Genomic DNA, 25,861 nt, shown 5'->3' with positions numbered 1-25,861 from the left:
TAGGATAGTTCTCAATGTAGTTATTTCTTTAACAGCACTCATCACTCTTTGTGGTGAGCTTCATGTCATGAGCTTCACCTTCCAGCCTTCATCTCTTTTGTCTCTGAGAATTATTGCAAAGATGTCTTTCATTTTTCTTAAAACCCACAGATGAGTTAGACTATTGTGCATCTATCTCTCTCCCTCTGACTTATTTCACTCAGAATAATAGATTCCGTGTACATGCATGCATAGGAAAATTTCATGACTTCATCTCTCCTGATGGCTGCATAGTATTCTATTGTGTACATGTACCACAATTTCTTTAGCCACTCATCTGTTGAAGGGCATCTTGGTTGTTTCCAGAGTTGGCTATTGCAAATAGTGCTGCAATGAATACAGGTGTGAGGAACAGATTTTTGTATTGTATTTTTGTGTTCCTCGGGTATATCCCTAAGAGTGGTATAGCTGGATCATATGGGAGCTCAATTTCCAGTTTTTGGAGGAATCTCCATATAGCTTTCCATAAAGGTTGGACTAGACGGCATTCCCACCAGCAGTGAAAGAGTTCCTTTCTCTCCACATCCCTGCTAGCACTGCTTGTTCTCATTCCTGTGATGCGTGCCAATCTCTGTGGCATGAGATGGTACCTTATAGTTGTTTTGATTTGCATCTCTCTGATGATTAGTGATGTGGAGCATCTTTTCATGTGCCTTTTGGCCATTTGCATTTCTTCTTTTACAAAGTGTCTGCTCATTGCTTCTCCCCATTTTTGATAGGGTTAAATGTTTTTTTCTTGTAAAGTTCTGTCAGTACCTTGTATATTTTGAACATTAGTCCTTTATCTGATGGGTGTTGGGTGAATAATTTTTCCCACTCAGTGGGTGGCTTTTGTATTCTGGGCACTATCTCCTTTGAGGTGCAGAAGTTTCTCAGCTTAATATAGTTCCATCTGTTTATCTCTGCTTCCACTTGTTTGGAGAGTGCTGTTTCCTTCTTAAAGATGCCTTTAGTCTCAATGTCCTAGAGTGTTTTACCTATGTGTTGTTCTATATACCTTATAGTTTCAGATCTGATATCAAGGTCTTTAATCCATTTGGATTTTACCTTTGTACATGGTGTTAGCTGGGGGTCTGAGTTTGATTTTTTGCAAGTGGCTAGCCAGTTGTGCCAACAGCACTTGTTTGACAGGATTTCCTTACTCCATTTAGGATTTCTTGCTCCTTAATAAAAAACTAGGTGGTTGTATGTCCGGGGAACATTCTCTGAGTACTCAAACCTATTCCATTGATTTGAGTGTCTGTCTTTATTCCAAAACCATGCTGTTTTGATAACTTTTGCTTAGTACTATAGCTTAAAATTGGGGAAAGTAAAGCCTCCCATATTCCTTTTCCTAAGGAGTGCTTTAGCTATTCGAGAGTGCTTATTGTTCCAAATGAATTTTAGAAGTATTTGATCCACTTTTTTGAAGAATGCCATGGATATCTTTAGAGGAATCGCATTAAATCTGTACAATGATTTTGGAAGTATTGCCATTTTAATGATATTGATCCTGCCAAGCCATGAGCAGGGTATGTGTATCCATTTCCGTGTGTCCTCTCTTATTTCTTGGAGCAGTGTTTTATAATTTTCTTTATATTGATCATTCACATATTTAGTCAGGTTGACTCCAAGATATTTGAGTTTGTGTGGCACTAATGTGAATGGGATTGTTTTCTTAATGTCCATTTCTTCCTTGTCATTATTGGTGTATAAAAAGGCCACTGATTTTTTGTGTGTTAATTTTGTAGCCTGCCACATTGCTATATGAATCTATTATTTCTAGAATCTTTTTGGTAGAATCTTTAAGGTTTTCTATGTAGAGTATCATGTCATCTGCAAACAGTGAGAGCTTGACTTCTTCCTTTCCTATCTGGATTCCCTTGATATCTTTTTCTTGCCTTATCACTATAGCAAGGACTTCCAGTACTATGTTCAACAGGAGTGGTAAGAGGAAACAGCCTTGTCCTGTACCAGAGTTTAGAGGAAAGGCTTTTAGTTTTTCTCCATTGAGAATAATATTTGCCATTAGCTTGTGGTAGATGGCCTTAACTATATTGAGAAAGGTTCCTTTCATTACCATCTTGCTGAGAGTTTTCATCAAGAATGGGTGTTAGACCTTATCAAATGCTTTCTCTGCATCTACTGATATGACCATGCGATTTTTATTTTTCTTGGTTGATGAATTTATCAATATGTATCTCCATTGTATCTTAAATATGTCTCTGAGAAAATAAACAAAATGTCTCACTTGTGAGAATAATTTCTGAGATTCATTTAAATCTAGCATATTAGTACATATTAAAGTGTATTTATATTCATTTAGTAAATAATCCTTGAATAAAATCAGTATAAGAGGAGAAACTATGAGGCTGGAGCAGTGGTGTGAAGCAATGGTGCAGAGCGGTAAGGCATCTGCCTTGCCGGTGTAAGTCTAGGACGAACTGTGGTTCTATTCCGTGGCATCCCATATGGTCCCCCAAGCCAGGAGCAACTTCTGAGCGCATAGCCAGGAGTAACCCCTGAGCATCACCAGGTGTGGCTCAAAAAAAAAAACCCAAAAGAGGAGAAAATATTATATCAATGAATGTGGCAATAACTGAGAACTTTTTATATTTTGATTGTGCCATAGTAGAATAGGAAGGAAGCTGACATACCATTTTGATACCATTTTTGATAATTTATTCATCACTGAATAATTTCTTATCTCATAGAAAGCTGATGCCACAATTTTTTATTCTACCTCCAGTATTTCACATCTATATTCTTTCTGTGAAATATATTTATATACAAAGCCCCATCAATTTTGTTGTTTCAGTTAAATTAGGATGCAGTCTCCTTATGCGTTTGGATACAAGGGATGATGGATCTGAATAAAGTTGCCATCCCTTTATGTTGTAACAACCTTAAAACATGGCACAAGCATTGTACCCAGAATTACTCTGAACTTACTCCTGGTTTTGTGCTCCTTACAATGTTGGGGAACTTTGAAATGCTGGAAGTTGAACTGGAGTTAGTCATATTCAAGGCCATTGTCTTAGTCCTATTACTTTCTCTGTTTCTGATATACAATCTTAATTTTTAGATACCTTGTCATTTTTCTACAGACATAGTATTCTCAGACTATTTTTGTAAGCCCATACTATATCCAGTCTAGTTCATTTCCAAATAGTTGTCATCCTTTCTTCTTTCTTTCTTTCCTTCCTTCCTTCCTTCCTTCCTTCCTTCCTTCCTTCCTTCCTTCCTTCCTTCCTTCCTTCCTTCCTTCCTTCCTTCCTTCCTTCCTTCCTTCCTTCCTTCCTTCCTTCCTTCCTTCCTTCCTTCCTTCCTTCCTTCCTCCCTCCTCCCTCCCTCCCTTCTACCTTCTTCCTTCCTTCATCCCTTTCTCCCTTTCTCCCTCCCTTCCTCCCTCCCTCCCTCCCTCCCTCCCTCCCTCCTCCTCCTTCCTTCCTTCCTTCCTTCCTTCCTTCCTTCCTTCCTTCCTTCCTTCCTTCCTTCCTTCCTTCCTTCCTTCCTTCCTTCCTTCCTTCCTTCCTTCCTAGGACATACATGGCAATGTTCAGGGGTTATTCCTGGTTCTACACCCAGGGATCACTACTGCTAGGGCTTAGGGGACCATGTGTGGTGCTGGGATTAAACCCAGGTAGTCAGGCATATTCAAGCTAAACACCTAATCTGCTATAGTATTGATCTTGTCCATATAATGTTATTCAATCCCAATAGATCTGATGTTATTTATTCATAAATTGTAATTTAAATATATTATTTATGTAAGTCCCAATATTTGATCTAAAGTTGTGTTTACCTTGTAGCTGATTAGAGTCCATTAAATTAGAGTTGAAGATCAAAGTTTTTCTATTTTTTGAGGTAGAAATAGGGTAAACTCTCTAAATCAGGTAGAAGAAAGCCTATTCCAAAAATTTATTACTTATGACAAAACATATGTTATAGTTAGTGTTTTGATCTTCACTTGTATGTTATTTTATTGCTATATCCAGTAACACTTTGTGACTTAATAATGTTACCAAATGCCTTGGATTACAGTGTTAGTTTCCCTGCAAAAAAGAAAAGAAACTCATGAGTTAAAATTTAATTCCAAGAATAAAATTTTAAGGATCTGATTCATGAAGCTACTTTTAGAACTAATTGAATATATTCATAGCTTCTTAAAGAAATAGGTTAAGTTGAAATACTGCTTACAAGTATAGTCATTTAAAGAAATCATCCCAAGACAAGTACATTTTAATGTATATTTTTGTGTATTTTATATAAATATATATAATTATATACAGATAAATCATATACAAAATATTACTATATATATTTTATAAATATATTTTACTGCTTGTGCTATTAAAATAAAATGCAATGTTAACTTAAGGAGCATATATTTATTTCTTATAATATTAACCAGTACATAATCTCTTATATGATAGAAAGCTTGATGCCACAAGTTTAGGTTCATGGTATAAGAAAGGTGGGTTTCATGAGAAAGCATCTTATTTGGCTTCCAAGGCAGCCACAATCTTTCATACACTCACAGAATCTCTTTGTATACATGCTCAGATCTCTTTGTACACAAGCTTAGAATCTCTTTGTGCATATCTCTTCAATGCCTAGTTTTATAAGGAGGCTGACACTACTGAATCATGCTTCCACTTTAATGACATAATTTATCTTTAATTTCTTCTTATGAGGCCCTGTCTCCAAATATTGGTACATTTGAAGTATTAATCAAAATACCAATCAAAATACTGATTAAAATACTAATTAAATATCAGTATTTTGAAGAAATAAGAACATTTTATTCATAATAGATATCAGCCAAGAGAAACGATACCCAATACGAGGTTTGAAAGTCTAAGATGTACGAGTATTTATTCAAATCAAGCAAAATATTTAACCATGGGAATAGAGCTATCATGAAATGAACAATGCATCATGAGTGATTCACTATTAAACTGTAACTTTTGTCCTACATTCCAGTTTTTAATCTATTATTTTTTATTGGTTAAACTCATAAATCAAGTCTACTTTTGGTTCACTATACAGGACTTGTAATAGAACACAAGAGAATAGAAAAATAAATACAGGGCAAGTAGAACATGACCAACTCTGTTATGAAAGTTATCCTCTTATTTGAAAAATATGGTATTGTCACTTATTTTTATGTTGGCATAGTTTTAGACATTGCTTGTGCAATTATAAATCCCTGTAGTATATTTTTAAATTTTTTCTCAACACAAAAATAATAAATATGTCAACTTTTACCCACCATATGATTTAGTGAATAAATGTCTTTCTACATATGGTTCAAATTACCAAGAACAGTAAAAAAAAAAAACAATGTTTTTTTTTTTTGGAGGGGTTACAACCGGCAACGCTCAGGGGTTACTCCTAGCTCTGCACTCAGAAATTGTTCCTGGTAGGCTCAGGGGACCATATGGGATGCCGGGAATTGAACCAACAACAGTCCTGGGTCAGTTGCATGCAAGGCAAATGCCATACAGCTGTGCTGTGCCTTTGGCCCAGTAAAAAACATTTTTGTAGAAAATGTGCGCTGATGAAGGGATGGGTATAGGACATTGTATAAAACTAAATTATGAATAATTTTGCAATTGAGTATCTCCCAGTGATTAAATTAAAAAGAACAGTAAACAACAGCTTAATCTGTAACTTGATCAACTTTTTAGATTGCAATGATAATGTCTTCTGTTACTTTTCCTCACTTACATAATTTCATTTTTTCCATTATTTATTGCCATGGTTTGCAGTAATTTACATATTATATTTTATATTTTCAATGCTACTATATCACCCCATCACCAGAGTACCAGAGTGTCAATACTTTACACCACTGTCCCAAGGTTCATTCTTCTCTTAGCAACCTCAGTTCAGTGCTCTGTTGGCAAAATCTGAGGATTTGTTTCTACTGGGATTATCTATTCCCTTGCTTTGTTTCTTTATATACCACATATTAGCGAGACAATTACTATTAGTCTTTTTCCTTCTCAGTCACTTCACTCAGCATGATACATGACAACTCAATACAGATTGCAATGAACTATAAGATTTTATCTTTTCCCCTTGCATTATATTGTATACATAAATATACCACAATTTCATCATTTACTTATTTGCTGTTGGGCACTTGGATTATTTCTAGGCATCAGTTACCATAAATAATTAAAAAAATTTACTTTTTTGGTTCTGCTCATTGTTTTACTTAACTTCTAACAACAATTCTGCCTCTGTTTTTTTGTTTTGTTTTGTTTTGTTTTTTATCTGTGGACTATATCTAGCACACTCAGGATTTACTCCAGATTCTACACTCATGGATTATTTCTGGTGGTGTTCACGAGAATAAATGTAGTGTTGGGGATTGAAGAACAGTTATTCATGTGCAGCACAAATGCTTTAACCTCTATTTTATCTACTTAATCTAACAACAAAAACTGATTATGTAGAAAAAAGTGTTTATTGAAAGAACCTGATGCAATCCACTGGGGAAAAATGTATTCATTATAAGCTTCCAAGATCAATACTGAAAGCTATGCTAAGAACTTCCAATGTACTGTATGAAAACCTTAAAAGCGAATTTTTTTTCCACCATTTATTTTCTACATGTAAAAGTAAGAAGTGAAAAGTAAAAAACTTAGGGATAAGTAGCAGCATTTCATGAAATGCATCATAAGATACAGGATTAATATCCTATAAAGAGTTTGGATATTATTCTCACAGTAGTAGAATTTTAAAGTGGATAACTTTGTAAGAAACTCTTAGAAACAATACTGTAAACCACAGTGTAAAAATTATATCGATGAAAAAAAGTGCCTCTTGTAGAAGCAGACTGGTGGAAGGAAAATTGGGGGGGGGTGCACTTGTGGAGAGAAGTGGACACTGGTAAAGGATAAATATTGAAACATTGATACTTGTACAAATCCTAGGCAGAAGCCTATGCTAGGGTCTTTATTACTGGTCCCAGGTTAAGTTCTGCCCAGTTGCGGTTGTCAAAGTCAGTATTCTGTAACTAGTGATCGTGGTTTTTGCACAGATCAAAGAAAGATATGTCTTTGATTTCATCTTACCATTAGGTGATGAGATAGAGCAACCTGCTCTTAGATCAAGTTGCTGTTGTTTCCTCATTGTTAGGATGTCCTATCAAAACTGGCTCAAGTTGGTGCCAGAGTGGTATTATGAATTCGCCAGGGAGAGTTTGGTTCCCTGTGCTGTTGCAGGGAACTGTGTTGATTTTTATGAATTACCATATGCTTTTTTCCCCTCTCTTTTTCCCCCTCTTCCTCCACTCCTTCTCTCCATCCTCCATTCCTTCTCTTCCCCTTCTCTTCCCCACCTCCCTCCTCCCCTCTTCTTCCTGCTCCTCTCCTCCCACTCTGTCAGTTTCTCTTTAGGAAAGGAACCTCAATACATAAGACATGGCATAAGATACTACATAGGGTAAACACCTCTCAGAGTCCTCACTACCACATTGCTTAGTCCTCTAGACTTTAAAACTATTATTATCCTAAAATATTCCAGCCACTATCTAACCCTGAAAACTTCATTTAGCAAAGTTTACCCCTGCCATTGTTGAAGTGCCCAGAAATTGGAAAACCTTCCAACTCTGAGGCACCGTCCCAATTTTTTAAGTAATTTTTACTGTAGTTACTTATTTTTCTTTTTTATTCTCTCTTATCTTTTGTTTTTCTTTTCTTTCTCTCCTAATCTATATCTTAGCTAATTATTATCTTTCATTAATTCAATTATTTCTTAAGAGCTCAGACCCATCCTATGAGGGTCAGGCCTCCAACAACATATGAATAGATCTCTAATATCTGTCTATATGTGGTCATGAGTTTGTATACAGTGGACTCCTCTTGATTGCCAAACCTAAGCTGTAAACAATTTATGCCTATAGTGTATATAGCTTCTTCTTTATATTATTCTTCCTCCCCCTTCAGAAGTCCTTCTGTCCTCTCATCCCCCAATCCTGATCTCCTTATTTAATACTCTTTACCCTCAGTTCTTAACTCATCAGGTACCAAGACCGACCTCTGCCCCAATAAGTCATCACCCAGCTTCCAAAATGAAAAGGACACCCTCACAGTCCCACATCTCATGCCCTGGCAAGAAGCTGCAACCACTACTCTTGCTGACTCATTCTATGTGGTTCTTCTTTACACACGTACACACACACACACACCCCTAAATGTGGACTGTTTAGCTCCAGAATTACAGATTTAGCTTTAGATTTACAGATTTAGCTCCAGAATTAGATTTATAGATTTAGCTCCAGAAGGACCCCCATCTCAAAGACATTACCTGATCCCTTACTGCTGCAAATTGTCTCTCAAAGTCAACAAGACCATGATGTGGGATGAAAATGTGCCCTGGATTTTACCCCCACAGAATATCTCAAAAGACTTAATAAGGATACTTATATTTTCTTTGTATGTTTAATATTTTTCTCTCTATTTTTTCTTTAACTTCACCTGTTTTGATTCTGCTTGGTACGAAAACCTAAAGGAAAAAGTCTTACTTGGGATAAAAGTTCAGGCCAAAACCAGGGCACAGAGATTGTGTAGCCTGTCATTCTCACCCTCAAATGCACCACCATTACAATATGGCACCATTCCCTTTCGTAAAGACATACTGAAAAGGGGGAAGTTTTATGTATAGAAACAAGCTCTTGTCTACTAAAGATAAGAACCCATATATTTTATAAGACTGGAGCACCTCCGACCCTGAACATGTATTATGTGGACCCAACTTAGATTTCATGTGATCGGATAGCACCTGTTCAACCATGAATCCAGATACCAAATGTAGAACCAATACAGTTCCCTGCAACAGTCTCTGACTTTTGTTATTTCCTAACTTTGTTTTCTTTGAAGATTTTTTTTTTGTTATGGTCTTATGTCTGCAAGGCCAGTACTATGCATTGAATTTTCCCTAAACTTTTCTTATTGATTCAGTGGACTTATTGATTCAACTTTTTTTATAATCATTTACATATAAAGTCTATTAAATTTTTATTGAATCAATATCAATTATACAGCTATAAATTTATTCATGTTTGTGTTTTAGGCATACACTCTTTTAGCATCAATAACTTTACCAATGTCCAGTTACTTCTATTAGTTCCCTCCCCAGTTTTTCTGCCTTCCCCTCTAGAGTACTTTTATGGCTGGTGCATTTTCTTCTTTTTTCTTTCTTTTAGGCATTGTTGCTGATAGGGTATTATGCATATCACTTTATGTTTAATCAGATCCCTTCCCTGACCAATGCCCCTCACACCCAAGGAACTTCTTTCTGGAGACCAGTTTTTATGCTCTTTGTTTCCATTGCCTTTGGCATTTGTTATTCCCCCAACTATGTTTATTTATACCTCAGCAATGAGAGATATCATTTTGTCTGGCCCTCTCTCTCTGATTCAGCAAGTAGCAAATTGCATGAATTCATCTTTTCTTACTAGGTAGTATTCTATTGTATATGTGAACCATAGTTTCTTTATTCAATCATCTGAAAGTGAATTGTTTCTAGATTTTGGCTATTGTGAATAAAGCTGCAATATAGGAGTACAGATGAATTTTTTGCATTGTATTTTGGGACCTTGCAATATATAACAAGAAATGGAATTGTTGGACAGTGTGGAAACTCAATTCCTACTTTTTGGAAAAATGTTCATATAGTTTTCCAATAGAAGATTGGAGCAGTAAAAATCTAGTAAAGAATGAGGATCCGTTTCCTCCAAGTCCATTCCAATACTGATTTTTGTAGCTCTTTTTAATGTGTGCCAGTCTCTGAGGTGTGAGGAGGTGTTTTGATTTCCTCTTTAATTTTATTTCAGACCACTGGTTATTCAGTATTAGGCTGTTTAAATTCCAGGTATTAAAGTTTTTCTTTTGTGTCCCTTTGTAGTTCATGTATAATTTTAGGGCCTTGTGGACAGCGAAGGTAGCCTGCAAAATTTCTATCCTCTTGATATTATGGGGTATTATGTGCTAGCATGTAGTCTATCCTGGAGAATGTCCCATGTACATTAGAGAAAAATGTATATCCAGGTTTCTGGGCATGGAGTGTCCTATATATGTCTACGAGGCCTCTTTCTTCTATTTCTCTTTTCAGATCTAGTTTATTCTTGTTGGTTTTCAGTCTGGTTGACCTATCAAGTGTTGACAAAGCCATGTTGAAGTTTCCCACAATTATTGTGTTGTTATTGATATTATTTTTCAGATTTGTCAACAATTGTATTAAATATTTTGCCGGCCCCTCATTCAGTGCATATATGTTTAGGAGAGTGATTTCTTCCGGCTGTTCATACCCCTTGATTAATACAAAATGTCCATCTTTGTCCCTTACAACTTTTATGAGTAAAAAGTTTGCATCATCTTATATTAGTATGGCCACTCCAACTTTTCTTTGGGTGTTGTTTGCTTGGATAATTTTCCTCCAGCTTTTTATTTTGAGTCTATATTTGTTCTTACTATTTAGGTGTGTTTCTTGTAGGCAGAAGGAGGTTGGATTGAGTTTTTTTTATCCATTTAGCTACTCTGTGTCTCTTAATGGGTGCATTTTGTCCATTGACATTGAGAGAAAGAATTGTCATGGGATTTAGTGTCATTTTTGTGTCATAGTTTGATGTGTCTGTTGGTCTGTCTTGTCTTAATGTAGGCCTTTCAGTTTTACACTTAAGACTGATTTTGAGACTGTAAAGTTTCTGAGCTGTTGTTTATCTGTGAAGCCATGTATTCTTCCTTCAACCCTGAAAGTGAGTTTGGCTGGGTGCAGTATTCTAGGAGAAGCATTTATTTCATTGAGTTTTGTCATTATTTCCCACCACTGCCTTCTGGCCTTGAGTGTTTCTGGTGACAGGTCTCAAGGGTGCTCCTTTGAATGTAATTTCCCTTTCGATCTTGTCACTTTTAGAATTCTATCTCTATCCATGGGATTCGTCATTGTGACTAGGATGCGTCTTGGGTGTTTTTCCTGGGATCTCTTTTAGTTGGTACTCTTCGCGTTTGCAGGATTTGGTTGCATGTATTCTTTAGCTCTGGTAGTTTCTCTGTGATGATGTTCTTGACTGTTGCAAGTCAGCCCCTGAAGATGGAGGGATGGAGGATGAGGTCTTTCCCCTCCAGCTCGGAGCACACATCTGCCACCCTGTCCAGCCGACAGTTCTGAGGTGAAACTGCAGGTAAACAGCTCGCAGACACTCAGGCTTGTGGAAATATTAGCTTTATTCGGTGGACAAGACTGAAGTCCAAAGTCTCACCCTAAGTTCCAGCAAAAAAGCCTCTCACCTTCCACAGACCCTTGTTTTTATCCCCCAGAATCAGGTGCCACCCAATGGTGGGATCAAATACCATTCAATGGTGGAAGCAGAATCAGGTACCACCCTAGGGTGGGGGCAGAATGCCACGTCACACCCTAGGGTAGGGCAAATCACCAATCAGGGTAGGGTCAGTAACATAATAATCCCATAAAATATTTACATACACAATTCCCCCATTTGTTTTTAGTAAACAAACAATATTGTTTACAATTATTAAAGGAAAAACTAGTCAATAATAAAAGAGCAGCTGTTTGCATAAGCGCATCACAGGAAAATGTAAAGAAAAACTTCTAACCTAAACACAGGGTGTCTAAAACCAGAAACATGTATCAAGGAATCAACTACAAGCTACTGAGAAGATAAATCTAAGACGTACATAGATCCTTCGAAGAGATGCTAGAAAGGTAGTGTAGTAGGCCAGAAGAAGCACCTTTTCTTTATTTGTTGTTGTTGTTGTTGTTGTTTTGGTCACACCGGCAGTGCTTAGGAGTTACTCCTGGCTCCACGCTCAGAAATCGCTCCTGGTGGATCCGGCATTATAACCAATGACCTGCATGTGAGGCAAATGCCTTATCTTCATGCTATCTCTCTGAACCCATTTTCATTCAAGTCCAGGTAGACCAGAAAGCCCATCTTTGAGGTCATTGAATTAGGCCCTTATTTTGGAGGAAGAAGCATATAACCCTGCACAGTGGGGGGCCACTGCAATGATGATCAATAGGCTTCTGAACTTAAGCCAAGTTCTTAATCCAGGCTGAAGTCCATATAATGTCCAAAATTGATGTACCAATAAGGTCGATTATTTATAGATGGGAGCTTAAGTCACAAACCAAAACAAAATATTTAAGGCAGAGACCCTCCCTGTGTAAATAAACAACTTGAGGGCCCATCCAAAATGGATGGAACCTCCTATAAACCTAGTATTTTGCCTATGATGTGCCCACGCAGAAAGCCCTGAGGCCAGACAAAAATAACATTTAGGAAATTATAGACAACAATATCTAACCCACTAACCTAAAGTCAAGAAAGCAAAACCCTAATGTAATACAACATCAACATCAATCGCTCTCCATGGGAATTGTTGTGCATGTAAATATTTTATGGGATTATTATGTTACTGAACCTACCCTGATTGGTGGTTGTGCCCTACCCTAGGGTGTGACCTGGCATTCTGCCCCCACCTTAGGGTGGTACCTGATTCTGCTTCCACCATTGGGTGGTATCTGATCCCACCATTGGGTGGTACCTGATTCTGGGGGACAAAAACAAGGGTCTGTGGAAGGCGAGAGGCTTTTTTGCTGGAACTTAGGGTGAGACTTTGGACTTCAGTCTTGTCCACCGAATAAAGCTAATATTTCCACAAGCCTGAGTGTCTGCGAGCTGTTTACCTGCAGTTTCACCTCAGAACCGTCGGCTGGACAGGGTGGCAGATGCGTGCTCCGAGCTGGAGGGGAAAGACCTTATCCTTTATCCCTCCATCAGTCAACCTCTTCAGGGGCTGACTTGCAACACTTGACCATTGATTCTTCCTGGAGATTTTCTTCCTGGATCTCTGGGACTCCAATGATTCTTAAGTTGTTTCTGTTGAGCTTATCAAAGGCTTCTATTTTCATCTGTTCACATTCTTTGAGTAATTTTTCCATTGTCTGATTATTTGCTTTAAGGCTTTTTTCCAGTCTCTTCTGCTGTATGGAGTTGTTATTCATCTCATCTTCCAGCGTACTAATTCTATCCTCAGACCCTGTTGGAGAGCTTATCTAATTTGCCTGTCAATTCGTCTACTGAGTTTTTCAGACCTGTTATTTGACTTGATATTTCAGTTTGGAGTTTTCTGATTTCTATCTTCATATTCTCTTGACTCTTATTAGTGTTCTTTCTTTGAGTTCTTTGAGTTCCTTGAACATGCTCCATATTTCTTCTCTAAACTACTTCTCTGAGAGACTGACTAATTGATTGGCTGTTTTCAGGTCATCAAAGTTGCCATCTTCATTCTCTATGCCTGGTGCTGGCCTGTGTTGTTTTCCCATTGCCACACTTGTATTGCGGGTTTTTCTACGAGTTGGGGTGGTATTCATTGGCTAAATGATGTGCAGGGCTAAGTAGTGAAGCAAGCGGCTGCGCTCCTCTGGCTCCTCCCTTTCTGGGTGGAACAACTCACCTCCTGGGGAGGCTAGCTCTCCGCAGAGGAAGCCACACACACAGGAAATCAGGCCCGCAGATGCAGCACAGAAGACAGTGTGCTGGGCGTCAGCATTCCATCAGAGTTCAACCTTTCTTCATCTTTTAACTAGCATTTTTGATGGTTTATTTTCACATAATTTTTTGTGTACTTTCAGTTCTTTTATTATTATTATTATTATTATTATTATTATTATTATTATTATTATTATTATTATTATTATTATTATCTGTGTAGTTATCCTGAGCTCTAAAGAAAACTTCCTATAGGTGTAATGGTTTAAGGTGTAACACATTACAATTGCAAAAAAAAAAAAAAACCCTAAACATTTATTACCACATTTTATAGTGTTTTTATCATACTGAACATATGTTATTAGGTCAAAGAGATAGTACAGGGTTAAGAAACTTGCCTGGCCTGTGGTTGACTCTGGTTCAGTTCCTGGCATCACATATAGTTACCTGAACACAGGGATTATTCTAGGAGTAATTCCTGAGCACAGAAAACAGACTAAGCCCTAATTACAACTAGGTGTGGTCCGTTCCCACACAAAAACTAAACCTCATATTTGTATTTGAAGTGCAACATTAAACTATTTTTTGTTTTAGAGGCACATCATTTTGAATCAACATCTATATATACTATATTCACCCTGATTTGTCCTGGTCTGTTCTGCTTTAATTTTTATCACTTCTGTCCTCCTAGTGACTTTAACTTCTTTTTTCCCTAACTCCTTTAAGATGGAATTTAAGTTTTTTTGCTTGGTTTTCACTTTGTTTCCTGAAGTATACTAGTATTGCTGTAATTTCCTTCATTGTACCACTTTTGCTGCATTTTGCAAGTCCCAAGAAGTTTCTCTTGAGGCTGGAGTGATAGTACTGGGCAGTTGCCTTGTACGCAATCAACCTGGGACAGATCTGGATTAAATTCCTGACATCCCATATGGTCCCCTTTGCTTGACAGGAGCTATTTTTGAGCACAGTGTCAGGCATAACCCCTGAGTACTGCCAGGTGTGGCCTAAAACGAAACTAACCAAAAAAAAAAAAAAGAAGTTGCGTTTTGTTTTTATATTCTCCAGATATATTGAAATATTTCTCAATTTTCTTACTGACAAAATAGTTTTACTATAACATGCTATTTTATATGCATTTTGTGATATTTCTTTTTATTTATATTTTTGTTGACATATAGTTTTTTGCCATTATTCAATAATAAAGTATTGTTTAAGTCTTCATACATTCATCATTTTATTTCTAACAGTTGATATAATTTTGAAAATGTTTAGTGGGTACTTGAAAATAATGTATTTTCTCTTGTTTGGTCTATGTTTTATTAAATCCAACGTGAGGAAGTTAGAATAGCAGTGTGCCTTGCATTCTCCTAACATGGGCATAATTCACAGTATTGCACATGTTACCCTGAGTCATGCTGGGAATGATCACGATCACAGAGCCAGGAGTAAATTCTGAAGATTTCTTGGTATGGCCAAACCCCCAAATAATACACACACACACACACACACATATTTGTTTATATTGTGTAATTTTTCACTGAAGGCTAGTTTACTTATGATTTCTATCTAAATTCTCTGTTCATTTCTGTGAAGGCTTAAAGCTTTTGTAGTTAAATCTATAGTCAGAAATTAGAGCCCAATTTTAAACCTCCCTTCTTTTTATTTTTCCTTCCTGCCCTGCCTGCTTCCCTCGAGCTTCTCTTCTTAAAAAGAAAACAAAACAAAATCAGTTGCTACAGAAGTTATTTTTTTCTTTACTTATTATCAATGCTTACTAACATGTTAAATCCTTGACTTCAATTACATAAGACTTGGGAGACCTGGAGTTGATTGTTATTGCCAACATGATAGTGGTGCAGCTGTTCTGCAACTCCAATTCTTGATAAATGAGGTAAGGATATGACTACTTTCTTTCTCTCCACCAATTAATGTATTTTATTATAATTTATTATAATTCCATGACTCTAATCGCTTAAGCATTGATATGCTTGTAATATTCATTATCACAATTTTCATAAAAGATAATATTCCTTACATCAGCTTATTAAACTTTAAAAAGAAAAACTTGTATGTACTAGTAAATCCTATTATTGTATAGTATGATTCATATATGAATTATTGAATTTTAATTTTTTAAATCCTCAGTGTTTTATTGACTAATAAATGCACCTTCTACACAAATTTCCTACTTAAAGTTTATAATTCAGCATTCAGTTCATGTTTTGCTTTTATCTCTTATAAAATATTTTTGCCTATTTACTTATGAAATCATTTAAAGGTACATATTTGCTCATATAAGTTTACATTAGTAGTTATGTACTCAAACCTCCATGAAAATAGGCTGCCTACCCTACTGTTTCTTTTATAGAACTATATGAAAAGGAACTTATTAAAGACAAAGTTTTTAGAAATCTCAGAAAGATTGCAGGTCCTCCACTGAGATCTGCAAAGGCCATCTTGGCTGATTTTTACTGTAAATTACTGTGTTTGCTAGAGCTCTTTTATGTTAAAGTTTTTGTTTTGTCTCTTAGCCAGGAGTAACCCCTGAGCATCAAACAGGTGTGGCCCAAAAAACCAAAAAAAAAAAAGTTTTTGTTTTCTGTTTCAGTTTTTTTGGGGGGGGCCACAGGTAGGGTGCCCAGGGTTTACTTCTGATTGTGCACAAAGGGATAACTCTTAGTGGTTCTCATGGGACTACAAAGGATAACAGGGATTGAATCCAGGTTGGCCATGTACAAGGCACATACCCTACATGCTGTATTATTGCTCTGGCTCCTCTTTTATGTTAAAGTTTTGTTGTTGTTGTTGTTTGTTTATTTGCTTTGTTTTTGGCCCACACCTGTTGTGCACAGGGGTAACTCATGACTTTGCATTCAGGAATCACTCCTGGTGGGTTCAGAGGACCATATGATATACAGGAGATTGAACCCAAGTGGTCAAGGAAAAATATCCAAGTGGTCAAGGCAAAATATCCTGAAAAACGGGCTATTGTTCTAGCCTCTGTATTAAAGGTTTTATAAGAAAAGTTATTTTTAAGTTTTTTTCTACCAACTTCAGGAATTTAGGAAATTGAATCAGTGTTTTGAGAAAAAAATGAGTTACCAACTATATTTTACTTATAACATGAATAATGGTCTTCTAGTTAATGTCTCCAAATATTTGTTTGAATATCTCTATATAGCAATTTATCATCACAAACATAAGTAAAATTTTTTATGAATTTAATATCAGAGATAACCTGATGCATAAAAATTTTTTGACATTGTGTCCACTTTTTAAACTTCCATTGCATGAAATACTTCTCAGAGTATTGTAAGAGGCTCCTTATTGACAATATATCATTTAGCATATCTCATCTTATTACATACTAGTGTAAATACAGTAGAAAAGGAGAAACTTTAAAATATGTTATTTATGTTTTATGTTATTATAATAGTTCTTAGCATTTTTGCTCTATTTTTTTGTGGGGTGGGAGACACACCTGGCTGTGCTTAGGGCTTACTCCTGGCTCTAAGCTCAGGGAGATGCTCAAGAGACTCTATGGTGTTCCAGGATTAAACCAGGATCTTCTGGCTAAAAGGCAAGAACCTTACTTTACTATACTATTTCCCAAACTCCTTGACAAGCTTATTGAAGTTATGTTGCTGCTCTGCAACTCTAAGTAAAAAGATTTCAACCTTTTACTTTCTGCATGGATGCATACTGGGAAGTACAATTTATTTTCAGGGGATTTAATATGCATTTAATAACTATGGAATGGTCTTCTAGACCCTAAGTTGTTTCTGTGCTACATACCTAATAATAAATATGGTGTAGTATTTTGCATCCTTTGTTATTTACATTGTCCTGAAGTCTATCTTATTAACCTCATTCTAAATTTATGTACCTTTTCCTAAAGTTCCTAGGGTTTTTTAAATGTTTGCAGGGGGATAAGAGGTATTGGGTCGTGCATGGTTGAGTTCAGGGCTTACTCCTGGATCTGTGCTTAGAGATCACTTCTGATTGAGCTTGTGGGATTAGATAGGGTGCCTGGCATTGAATCTGGGTCAGTCATATTCAAAGCAAGTACACCACCTGCTATTCTATCTTTCCACCTCTTAAATTCCCAATTAATTTTAATTTATTTTTAAAATAAATTTATTTAAACACCATGGTTACAGACACAAACTTACAATTTCTGACCTCAAGATTGGTCCTTTTTTTAACTCACAACTTTAGTTTTTTTGCATATAATCATTTATTATTATTATTATTATTATTATTATTATTATTATTATTTTGGTTTTTGGGTCACACCTGGCAGCACTCAGTGGTTTCTCCTGGCTCCATGCTCAGAAATTGCTCCTGGCAGGCTCAGGGGTCCATATGGGATACCGGGACTCGAACCAATGACCTTCTTCATGAAAGGCAAACACCTTACCTCCATTCTATCATTCTGGCCCAGTATTATTTTTTTTTAAGTTTTTCTTTTGTAAATGTGTCTTGGAACCTGACTGACATGCTTAATTTTGTGCCTTGTATCTCTGTTGCCGCTGTTATGCTTACTATTCCTGATTATATTCTTCCATATAGTTTTTCCTAGTTTTATTATAGAATTAATAACATCTCCCTCCCTAGATTTAGTTATCTATTACATGAAGGTGTTATTGAACATATGCTGCTTTAATTTCATTGGCTTTGAGCCACCGATTAATCACACACAGCACACAATAATTTCTGCAAATCCAGCAGCTGGGAAGCAGCGCTCTTTTGGGAGTGAGCCATTGCTCTGTGGCCAAACAAACATTTATTATGCAAGAACTAAGCTAGAGGAGACTAAACTGAAGTCATTGGTGGATATAAAATAGACATTGGTGTAGGAATTACAGTATTTATTACTCTAATGGCAAATTCATATTACTTGAGCTGATCATCCTCAAAGATTTATATGCTTTATTAATCTCAATATTTTTAGTCATCCTGACTAAAGTATGTCAATATTTTTTTCTAGGTTATGTAGATACAAATAACTCTGAAAGTGAAACATTCATTAAATTAACTTGGTGTTTGCTTCACACACATCCCAAACAAACACCTAAATTAAGCAAATAATTCACAAGATGTTTACTTTTTCTTTCAGGGTGCTTTGGTGAGTGCAAGCTCAGATGATACACTTCATTTATGGAACCTTAGACAAAAAAGGCCAGCTATTCTTCATTCTCTTAAATTTAACCGAGAACGGTAAGCAGTTATGAGTTAAATAATTTCTTATTGCTACATAAATTTATTTCCAGATCGAGTCAGGTTAACATTTATAATAATTTTCTATCAAGATCTTAATAGCTAATAGTAATTAATTTACTATGTACACTTATTTATACTTAACTGGAGAGCAAAAGTATGAGTTAAATATTTTTAATGCCCATGAATTTACTTCCTGATCATATTTCTGGTAACATTTGCGAGATTTCTTCTCATAATTTGGAAGATTTCCTCTCATAATCTTAATAACTAATAATAACTTATTGTTTATACTTATGTTATAATCTTATGACTTTTCTATGAAAATAAATATAGACTCAGTCACCTGATAGAGAGCTAGTAACCTCATGGATTAAGAAAACAAGAATGTTGCACTGGTGAATGGGGATGTTCTTTTTATGACTGAAACCCAACTACAATCTTGTTTGTAATCATGGTATTTAAATAAATATATTATTTAAAAAAAGAAAAGAAAAAAGACATACATAAAAGAAAGAAGCATGGGGTTAAGGGGCTCACAGTGTCATATACTGTCACATATAATATTTATTGTATAGAACCAGTAAACATAGGAAGAAGGGCAAACATTAACAGTTGTCTATTTATGCTAGTATAAGCTGGCTAGGCTTTTACAAAGGAGCATGGAGTAGCTAATGCAAAAGTCTCTGGATTTTCTTATGGAAAAGGTGGCAGAAAAAGAGTGAATACCAACCTTATCTTTCAGTTTTTAAAAATTCTTTGTTAAAGATTTTTAATAGTAATATTGTGATTTGTTTTTTAACTTTTATTTTTTTGCTGAGACTTTTCATTTTTTCAAAAAATTTTATACTACTCTGTTACTTTTATTTTTAAATGATAGCTTCTTTAAATAGTTATAAATAAATATATTTATCATTTTGGTGTTTATATTGTCTCATTTTATTCAAATCGATACTAATTTATGATTATGAATGGCTTTTTAATTAAAATTGGTCATCCTGGGCATTTTGTAATAACTTTGAATAACTTATTTTAAATTACATTTTAAATAACTTATTTAAACTTTCTATTTGGCATTTGCTCTGGCATGCGTCACTGACACTATCTTAACTCTAATGAGTGGAAGTAAAAGTTGAGGTTTTCTACTTGATCTTTCTGAATATTATAATTTGAAAAGATACTCTTCACACTGGAATGAGTGGAAATTTGATTTCTTCTTTTATCACTCTGACAAGCATACCTTTTCCTCAGTTGACCTCCTATAACTCAATTCTCTCATTCAAAAATTAAAATAGCCTATGAATTTAAATAAAGGTAGCGATGTTAATTCTGTTGCTGTCAGAGAATGTTTCTCAGTTATATTTGTCAGAAATTATTGTTATTCCAGTTCCAGAGGCTTAAATTAGTTTTAAAGTTTAAAAGTTTGTAAATTTGACTTACAGTTAATAGTTCTTTATCTAAATACAGACAAGAAAATCAAATATTAATTTAGTTGATTATGAATGATACTCAACTTAAACATTTAAAATTTATTACTTAATTTTATTTATTACAGTATATGTCTATCCAGATACGAGTTGTTTGTTATTTTAAAGGAAATTTAAGTTTATTTTTTCTGTTATTTGAATTTTATTTCATTAAGACTCCTATATATTAGTCTTTGAAATAATATAGAGGAAATCTTAGGGTCACTATTTCTCTCCTCCTGCTTTATTGTTGTTGTTGCTGCTGTTTGTTTATATGGGGGATTGCCACACATGGTGGTGTTCAGGAGTTACTTCTTGCTCTGCACTCAGGAATCACTCCTGGCAGGGTCAGGGGACCATATGAGCTGCTAAGGATCTAACCCAATTTGGCCTCATGCAAGGCAAACACTCTATCCACAGTACTATTGATCTACTCTCCCTTTAATAGCCAGAAAAGTGTATTCTTATTACTTAACATAGTAATTTAGGTTATCATCCTAAAATTTGAGGACTAAGCAATAGTTATTTATCCACAAAGCAGTTTCATATTATATAGTTTTACTATATATAAAAATTTGGACCTTACTTTATTATAGTAGTAGTATTTGGTTTATGGGCCACACCCAGCAACATGCAGGTTACTCCTGGATCTGTTTTCAGAAATCATTCCTGGCAGGCTTGGAGACCATACGGGATGCCAGGAATCAAACCCGGGTTCATCCCGGGTCAGAAATATGCAAGGCTACCGCTGTGCTATCATTTCCACCCCAATTTGATCTTAACTTTAATGTATATGCAACTCACATAGAAGTTCTTCATAAAATGAGGTTTTCAAATCAGAATTTGGCCCTGAGCTTCTAAATTTTTAATAAATTTCCAGATTAGTTAGTTCTTCACTGATATTCAACAGTGCTTAGGTAGTACTCTTGGCTTGTGACATGGGCGAATATGCAAGCTGGGATCAAATCTATGCCCCTACATGCAAAACAGGTGCATCTTTCTCCACTTCTCCCTCCTCTTTTTCCTCCTTTTCCTGACCTGTTATTTACCAGTGAAGCTTTATATAGCTTATTCAAAACTGAATGAGACTCTGTCTGGGTAAAGTATTCTAGTCAGGCATTCATTTTATTGAGCTTTTTTTTTTTCCTTCAGTATATCCCACCACTGCCTTTGGTCCTGGAGGATTTCCTTAGTTAAATCTTCTTTAAATCTTAAGGATTACCCTTTGTACATGATTTCCTTCTTTGATCTTTCTGCTTTCAGTATTCCATCTTCATCTATGATTTTCATAATTCTATTTAGAATGTCTCAAAGTTTTTTATTTGGATCTCTTTTAGATGCTACTCTTTCGGCAGCCAGGATATGGGTTGTATACTTCTATTCTGGAAATTTCTTAATGATACTTTGACTCTTGCTTCCTCATAGGGTTGTCTTCCTGAACTCTGAGATGCTAATGATTCTTATATTGTCTTCTTTACTTCATCCCAAATTTCTCTTGTTAACTGTTCATTTATTTTAATACGTTTCTTATCTCCTGCTGTTTTCCGCTCATTTTATGCAGCTCATCTTTGACCTCACTGATTTTATCCTCGGCAGCTTTTACTCTGCTGGGGAGGTTTTCCAGTGAGGTTTTCATTTCACCTACAAAGTTTTTTTTAATGTCTTCATTTCTGTATGAAGTTTTTTCATTTCTACTCTTCTATTCTTTGAGTCTTATTGGCTATCCAATGCATGGTTTCTTTGAGTTTCTCAGCATTTCCTTTACAAAGTCCTTATCAAAGTGTTTATATAGCTGACTGCTACTGATTGGGTCTTCAGAGCTACCATCTTCTTTCACTAAGCATGGTAGAGTTTTGCCTTGTTTTCCTTATGTGACCTTTGCAGTCTAGAGGTGTTTATTTTGTGTTATGCTTTCGCTCATTAACTAGAAGAAATGCACAGCCATTGAGAGAAAAAGAGTCCAATGGGGAGGCTGAAAGACCTCCTTAATTGTGGTACTTCTCTTTTCCTTGGTGTTCACTGGCATGGTTGCAAAAATGGCACTTCTGAGTCACAATTTGAACTCTGCTGCCACTATGTCTGACTGCCTCAGGTTCTGAGAACTCAAAAATTTGAGTTTACAAAAATTTGATCTCAATTATAAAAATTTATTTGTGATTGCTTTAAAATGATGATTTAAAATGAAATTCCAAATTTTTAAATATTTTAAAATGAATATTTTCAGTTTTAATTTCACATTTTTCTTTCTGTTTTATATTCACTATAATTAATAGATACATTCCAGTGCTCTAACACTACATGCTAAAAATATTGTAACTCATTCATTCTATTCCCTTTCATCTTATAAGCACTATAGATTTAATATGGTTCAGGAATCTATTTTGTTGTTGCTTTTAGTTTCTTTCTATTTTATGAATATTTTACATATGAGAGAAAGCATCCAGTAATTGTCTTATTTTTGTACCTATCAACATTGTACCAAATTTTTCTTTTCCTCTACATCTTCACCAGTTCTTGTTTCTTGTCTTTTATAGCTTATTTTAATTCATATGAGATGATACCTTACTGTGATTTTGATATAATTCTTTTCTGTAAACTTATTTTTTAAAATCTAATCACCATGAATTATGGAGTTATAAGAGTATTCATAATTAATTTCCAGGCATACAATGTCCAACATCAGTAGCTTCATCAGTATCTACTTCCTTCCACCAAATTTTCTTGCTGCCTCACTTCTACTTGCCTCTAAGGCAGGCACTTTTTCTTTGTTTCCCTTATATACCATCCTTTTGAGTACTGTTGTTAATTAAACTCTTGCTGATAGCATATCATGCATGTTGCCTTACCTCCTCTTACCAACTTCTCCTTTATAGGAGGACACTCCCTTTACTGTTGTCATATTGTTCTCTTTCCTGACCAATAGACAGTCCCTCCAGTATTAAGTTTCTTACTGAAGATAAGCTCTCATGGTTTTCCTTTCTATTGCCTTTGGGCATTTATTTCTCAACTTTGGTTATGAGAAAGATCATTCTGACCATTATGAGAAAGATCATCTTCTCCTTTGACTAACTTCACTCAGCATGATTCTCTTTAGATCTATCCACATTGTAGAAAATTGCATAAATTCATTTTAGCTTACTGTCAAATAGTACTCAATTGTGTATATTTATCATAGTTTCTGTATTTATTCATTTGTCCATAACTCTTGCATTACATAATTAAGGATGGGGCTGGATGGCGGTGGATGGCGATGGATTTCTTTCTGCCATCCCAGGCCACGTGGCTCCGCATCCCCATTTAGCCAGCGGGTTCCAGGCCCAGGTAATCGGCGTAATCACTCACTCACAGGCAGGCGTCAGGAAGCAACAACTTTATTCATGCCCTATCCACCACATGGGTGTGGCCTACTCATAATCTTTCAAGCATTCAGCCATTCTTGGCTAGCCCTGCGTCTTAACTCACTTCAGCCATCTTCAGGGCCAAAGGAAACGGCCAAAAAGGGCAAAGAGCCAAAAGGGCCGAATTCCCTCGGTTCAAGCCTTATCTAACTTTTCCAAGACCCCTCCCAGGAATGGGAGGGTCTTGCAGGTAAGGTTACACCTACTATCTGGTTTCCAAGACCCCTCCCAGAAATGGGTGGGTCTTAGGTATCTACACCAACAATTCCCCCTTTTCTTTTTTTTTTTTTTATTATAAGGACATTTATTATACATGTGCATTTCTGGCATTCACTTAAATAAATATACAAACAACATAAATCGGAAATAAATTGGTGGTCAAAAAACGAAGGTTACATTCCAACATAATGACAGATGCATAACATCCCAGTATAGTCACTAGAAATTCAAAGAACCCAACTAAAGAACAATATAACAAGCAATAAAAGAGTTTTAAAAATATATACTTTCTGATGGAAATGTGGCCCAACGTTTTCTAGACCTTGCTTTACATGTAGGACGCGTTGGCATTGATCCCCAGCAAAGGCTAGTCCCCCTGAACTCCACCAGAAGTACTGGAAACATTCAGTTCGGAATAGATCCTGAGCACTGTTGGATGTACTCCCTCCCCCGATAAATAAGCAATTAAATTTTAGTTTTGTAAAAGAAAAGTATACATGATCAGGCTGGAGATAGTACAGTGGGTAAGGCAGTAGCCTTGGACACAACAAAGGTACATTTGATCCTCAGCATTCCTTGTGGTTCCGTGAGCCCAGCCAAAAGTGATCCCTAAGCACAGCCAACAGTGATCCCTGAGCATAGCCAGCATAGCCAGAAACTAACAAAACCTTTTCTGTTTGTTTGTTTGTTTGGGCCACACCCTTAGGGTCTTAGGGGTTACTCCTGGCTCTGGGCTCAGAAATCATTCCTGGTAGGCTTGGGGGAACCTATGTATTGCTTAGAATCGAACCACAGTCAGTTGCATGCAAAGCAAACTTCCTTCCCACTGTCTTTCGCTCTGTCCCAACAAACAAAACATTTAAAACAAAATTTTTGTGATAGAAGCAGAAGGAAATTCAATGCAACTTATTAGTTTTGTAATTAAATGTCTTCAGCTTTTTTTTTAGCTCTTTTTAATTTTGATTCCTAAGTGTTTAATTATAGATATATATTACTTACATTTTGGAAAAAATGATTTAAGAACTGAAGACATAATGCACTGGGTTTGATGCTTGCCTTACACACAGCAACACACACTTTGATCCTGAGAACCATGTATGATTCCTCAAGCCCTGCTAAGATTGGTCCCTAAATGCAGAGCCTGGAGTAAGCTTTGAGCACAGGTGGGTATGACCCCCCCCCCCTTCAGACAAGCAGCAACTTCCCCAAAATCACTAACCAGTAAAGATAAATATAAAAAATAAATCTGAGTGGAAGGCATCTAACAAATAGTTATTTGGCAAGTTTATATTAAAAACAAGGAAATTTTGTGGGTTTATTGACTACCATAACTTATAGATAAGATTCTTATAAATGCCTAATGTAATTAGGACCTAGAATTATGCTAATGGAGGCACATATGAGAGAAAGTTTTTACACATTCTGTCACGGCTACTCTGCTCTATCCAAGTGAAATGATGCCTTATAAAGGTATACAGTTATAAGGAAATTTCCAAACTAGTTCTAGTGTATGCTATTAAGGCTATGCCATGCATTTCAGTAACAAACAAAACCATTCAACATGATCAGAGGTATAATTTCTTTTTTTTTCCCATTTTTTAATATAATTTTTATTTTGATCATAGTGGCTTACATATTGTTGACAATAATATTTTAGGTACATATTTACATAAAATCAGGGGGGATTCCCATCCCCAAATTGTCCTCCCTACACCTCCGTTTTTGTCTTACCTCCCTTTTCCTCTTCCCTCACCCCCAGGGCGGCTAGAATATGTGGTCCCCTCTGTCTCTAACCAACTACTTATATATATGTGACCTATTTCTGTTATCCACTTTGTCCACCCCAAATACTCCGACATATAATGGAGCACCACTTCCCCCTGCAAAGGCACACTAAATAAAGGGGAAATCTTACATATTAAAAAAAAAAGAGCTCTTATCTACTAGAGATAGGAACTCATAGTTGTTTACAATACAGGGATATCTCCAACCTTGAAAATATGTCATGTGGA

General features: G+C 35.9%; 1 protein-coding gene across 1 annotated transcript in view; it reads left to right on the top strand.

The window, feature by feature from the left end:
• The window catches only part of STXBP5L (syntaxin binding protein 5L), a 323,518-nt gene that overhangs the window by 60,847 nt on the left and 236,810 nt on the right, over window positions 1-25,861 (top strand). The window contains exons 4-5 of the mRNA XM_049785948.1: window positions 15,356-15,437; window positions 18,666-18,766. Coding sequence (XP_049641905.1) covers window positions 15,356-15,437; window positions 18,666-18,766 — 183 coding nt within the window. The remainder of the gene's footprint in view (window positions 1-15,355; window positions 15,438-18,665; window positions 18,767-25,861) is intronic.

Source organism: Suncus etruscus, chromosome 13 (genome assembly GCF_024139225.1).
Source record: "Suncus etruscus isolate mSunEtr1 chromosome 13, mSunEtr1.pri.cur, whole genome shotgun sequence".
Lineage (NCBI taxonomy): Eukaryota > Metazoa > Chordata > Mammalia > Eulipotyphla > Soricidae > Suncus > Suncus etruscus.
Note: the sequence above shows the minus strand (reverse complement) of the source record. Positions and strands in the feature narration are given on the sequence as shown.